Source organism: Pipistrellus hanaki, assembly GCF_964339955.1.
Source record: "Pipistrellus hanaki genome assembly, chromosome: 7".
NCBI classification, from domain to species: Eukaryota; Metazoa; Chordata; class Mammalia; order Chiroptera; family Vespertilionidae; genus Pipistrellus; species Pipistrellus hanaki.
In genome coordinates this window covers 69,514,105-69,519,035 of record NC_140509.1, presented here as the reverse complement: position 1 = coordinate 69,519,035, position 4,931 = coordinate 69,514,105, and the positions used below count along the sequence as shown (strand labels likewise).

At 40.0% G+C, this 4,931-nt stretch overlaps 1 protein-coding gene across 1 annotated transcript; it reads right to left on the bottom strand.

The window, feature by feature from the left end:
* Positions 1-1,241: 1,241 nt before the first annotated feature.
* LOC311626057 (trace amine-associated receptor 2) lies at positions 1,242-2,162 on the bottom strand (the record flags this gene model as incomplete). The annotated part of the gene is made up of 1 exon (XM_084890875.1): positions 1,242-2,162. One exon carries the CDS (start codon positions 2,160-2,162, stop codon positions 1,242-1,244), a length of 921 nt encoding a protein of 306 aa, XP_084747001.1.
* Positions 2,163-4,931: the final 2,769 nt, after the last annotated feature.

The window sequence follows — 4,931 nt, the reverse complement described above, 5'->3', positions numbered from 1 at the left end:
TAAGGCCAAAGCAAATTTGTGGGCAATTGTGTAGTGTTTTTCACAAAGACAAAAAATTAATTTGTTCATTGAAATGTTGTAAATGAAAAAATTAAACAAAAAGTACTTTGGTGAAACAGTTTACTTACATATGCAAAACACATACACAAAACATATTCCTATATAATAAAAGCCTAATATGCTAAACGCCTGGTCATCCATTCATCTGTTCAACCAAAGCATAATATGTTAATGATATGCTAAGGATGCTCAACTGCTTGCTATGATGTGCACTGACCATCAGGGGGCCAGTAGATTAGCTTGCTGCTGGAGTCTGGCAAGATCAGGACTGAGCAAGATGGGCCAGACATGTCCTGGAGCCCTCCCATGGTCCCTTCCTGGCTGGCCAACCTCTATGTCCCTCCCCAGCCCTGATCATGCACTGATGGGGTCCCTTGGCCTGGCCTGCAACCTCTCACAATCCGGGTTCTCTTGGGGGATGTTGGAGAACTGGTTTTGGCCTGAACCTGCAGGCCAGGCCAAGGGACCACACTGGTGCACAAATTTGTGCACCAGGCCTCTAGTATATCTATAATAATAAAAGTGTAATACGCTAATTAGATCAGATGACTTTCAAGATGAAGCCAGGGCTGCAAAGGAAGCCTAGGTCCTGGGTGCCTGCTGACAGAGGGAAGCCCGGGTCCCAGGTGCTGAAGGGAAGCCAGTGCCCACAGCAGGGGAAAGGAATGCCAACTCTTGCACAGATTTCGTCGGGCCTCTAATATATAAGTAACATTAAAAACGTATAAGGCAATATTTACTCTCAGTGCAAGTGATATATTTGAGATTATCTATTTTCTTCTATTCTAGTTTCCTTTTAATTAAAAATGTTATCTGTAGCCAGGAATATTCTGGAACCTCTCATAATCACTTGTAATAATAGGTTAACTTTTCAAAAGTTTTGGGAGGCATCTGACATTACATTCATAGCTTGAAATTAGCTAAGTGAAGATTATTTTTAATATACACCAAGAAAGTCATCAAACAGCACACCGCTTGCAGCTGACCACTAAATCAATTTCACAAGTTATTAATGAGTTTCAAGTTATAATTAAAAAGACACTGAATAACAAATACAGTTGTTTTTCACTCACACATACACATACACATATACATACACGTACACATACTTTAAGGGACTTCATTCTTCTTTTTATTTGAATTCCATTTCTTTTTATTCGAATCACTCATGCAGAACAAGTCTATTCGATTTCTTTTTGAGTAAATAAGTTAGTGTTATAGAAATGTGAACTGAAAACTTTACCCAGCAAAATGTACTTAAGTGCTCTGCGAAACCAGGGATAGAAGAAGCCATATATTAAGGGATTACATGTAGAATTAAAATAGCCAAACCATGTCAAGGCATCAAACAAAACTACAGGAGTAGAGAAGTTCAAAAAGGGATCCAATAAAATTGTGAAGAAACAGGGAAACCAACATAATAAGAAAACACCCATCACTATGCCCAAAGTTTTGGCTGCTTTTTTATCTTTCCTCATTTGATTATTTTGATTTTCTGGTAAGTTATTGATTGCATGAGCATGTTTTCTGGATACTGCAAAGATTTTGCCATAAATCCCCACCATCACAGACCCAGGCGTGAAGAAACCTGCTACAAACATTGTGGTTCCCCATAACTTATTGAACATCACTGGGCAGGAGCTGGAACAAGCCACCAAGATATCATAGCCCTCTATTCCATCCGCATAGGCTTCTGAGAAGACAACCCCGAATGCAAATGCTCCTGGGACTGACCAGCAGACAAGTAGCAACCGTTTAATGACTGGAATCGTCATTTTGGTGGAATACCGTAAAGGGTAACAGATGGCATAAAATCGATCAATGGCCACCGAGCAAAGATGGAAAATGGACGTTATGCTAAGCATCAGGTCAAAGCTATAATGAATCTTGCAAAACGTAAGCCCAAAGTACCAGCAGTTCTCCACGGATCTGATCATACTGTAAGGCATGATGGTGAACCCCAGGAGGAAATCAGTGACCGCCATGGAGAGGATGAGGAAGTTGGTTGGCGTGTGAAGCTGCTTGAAGTAGGAAATGGAAATTATCATGGTAAGATTGCCAAACACCGTGATGAATATGGCTCCCACCATCAGTGAATACATGGCGACTCGGACACCCAGTGGCCTTTTGTCTTCTGGGCAAGATCCATTTCCATATTCAGAGCAATTGAATGTTTCCTTCAGAAAAAGCAGGAACACAAGGAATTTTATCAGATAATAGATAAAATATTCTACATTTTATATAGTTTTTCATAGAAAAACTAAAGAAAGACATAAAAGACTCAAGGAAGATAATTTATGCTGAAATATTAGTTATGATCTTTCTCATTTATTTATCTTAATATTTATTTTCAATGTCATTGAATTCTAATGAGCTTAAATGATCATTGTGTATACAGTCCTTTATTCAGATTATACCAGCAACATTTAGTAATCTCTTCATGCCAGGGCCTGAAATTAAAAAGAAAGAGGAGGAGGAGGAAAAGATGGAGAAGGAGAAGGAGAAGAAGGAGAAGGAGGAGGTAGAAAAATAGGAAGAGGTGGATATGGAAGAAGTTTATTATTTGAACTTATTATAATTGATCCTCCTTGTACACATAGGAAAAAATAGATATCTACTATCTCAAATGGATAGACAACATGTAATCAGATTTAATTTGATTGGGGTCTATCAATTTTCAGGACCAGAAGGTTATTATTTGAAAATAGTTTTATTCATGTGTGCCATTATTTTCATTTTATTCATGTGTGCCATATTTTCACTATGCTTGTTTGAAAGAGGAAGAATCATTTAGGAATGTCCAATGATCTGATAGGATTATCCTCTTCAGACAACCATGAAGGCTTGCTAAGCATCACACCAGCCAGAGCAGCCACTCAGAGGTGGGCAAACACTAAAGCTGTACTACCCTCACTTCTCTGTGAAGAGCCATCTCCATACTGCCTCTCCCTTAAACCCCATGAACGACAGGAAACAATCACAGCCTGACAAGTTCCTGCATGTGGTCACTCGGAGAGCTAAGAGCAGATGGTGGGGGAGCTTTAGGAAAGCAAGCCATTGCCGCTACATGAAAACAAGTGGCTGTGCTCTCCTTGTCTTGGCACAGTATCTTCATTTTGCAAACAAAATCAGCATGTATAAGAACACTTTTAAACTCAAAGCATAACTGTTTTTTAATATTTTTTATTGATTTCAGAGGGGAAGGGAAAGAGAGATAAAAACATCCATGATGAGAGAGAAGCATTGTGCAGCTGCCCCTTGCACACCCCACACAGGGGATTGAGCCCATAGCCTGGACATGTGCCCTGACCAGGAATTGAATTGTGAACTCCTGGTTCATAGGTTAACAGCACTCAATCACTGAGCCATGCTGGAAGGGCCATACTATTAATATTCCAGGAAGTGCCTGGCCATCAGTGACTTCACACATATCAGACCTGACCCATTACTAAGAGATAAACCGGAAAGTTCTGCTCCCCCTGTGTGATTTAAGAGCATCATCACACATAACTGTTTATTGAATGCCCACAATGCACAAGACGCAGTGGAAGGAACAAAAAAGCATAAACTAGTCCATGGCTGCAAAAAATCTACAAAACAACTAAAGAGACAAAACACATCAACACATACAAACAAAATGACCCTGTATCATCGGTTTAAAAAAAAAAAAAAAAAGGAACAGTGATGATTAATTGACCAAAGAGGTCTAGGCAAAATGTGAAGTCAAACATCAAAAGTGCACAAGAAAATTTCAGGCTTGGGTAGACAAGCATGTTCCCAGTGAGGGTGCAACTTTTGACCTGGCTCTCAATGGGTGTGGGGGACTTGAGCAGAAGGGGGAAAAGCCTATTTCAAGCTCAGAGGAAGGTGAAGTAAAAGCACGAGGAGTTTTGAAGATCTTTGAAAGCCACTCTCAGGGTCTGTGAAACCCAACAGAAAAAAAAAAATGTGTGTGTGTGTGTGGGGGGGGGGGGTGTGTTTGAAGAAAGGACAGAGTGGGAGAAGAGAGGGTTTTTAGTTTCGTTGTTGTCCCCCAAGACTGTGCTTTTATCCACAAATAGTCCAAGGAGCTTTCCCACTTGGTTCTCAGATTTAAGCAGTGACTTTAAAAAGAAATAAAGAAAGCAATCAAGTTAGCTCCAGGAGAATGAATGCAGATTGAAATGAAAAGCTGTCTCCAACTGATTCTACGTGTTGAATTCCAGGCAATTTTATCTTCCTTCTCCTTCCTGCTCTAGAGTCACATCCCCACCTGTGCAGAACCAATGACCAAATTGTAAGACAGACCTATTTTAGTGTTGGAACCAAAGATGGAGAAGGAGGGAGGAGGGTGATACAACCACATAATAGGAATGCTACCAAAATGCACTTGGGGTCTGCCAACTAATGCCTTCACTCTTATTTACAGAAACAGCAGACTTGTTTCTGAAAAACATAAATGCTTTTGCCAAAATATTGTGATCCCACAATTTCTAAAATGTGTACAACTGATCCTCAAATCGTATTTCTTCTCAGCAGCTACCGGAGGGATTTTTGATATGTATATAGCATTTCTCTCCTATTCCTCCTGGCATCCTCCCAGGAAAAAAAATAAGATACAATAAAAGGTGCGAGAAAATGAGAGACATGGAATCTCCTCCTCCCCCTCATCTTGGTACAATGTTCTTCAGCTGCTTGTCATTTCCTGTTTGTTAGTCACCAGCTGACCAGTAAAAAAATCACCCCAGAAGAAAATGATGGGAAAATGCGGTCTTATGAGAAGGAAGATTCATATCACCTTCAGCATGCTCCTTAAAAAGCATAGGAGAACCAAAGAAAATTGTGTTGGTTTATTTTTAAATCACCTTTCCTTCTTGGAAACAACAGCTAAG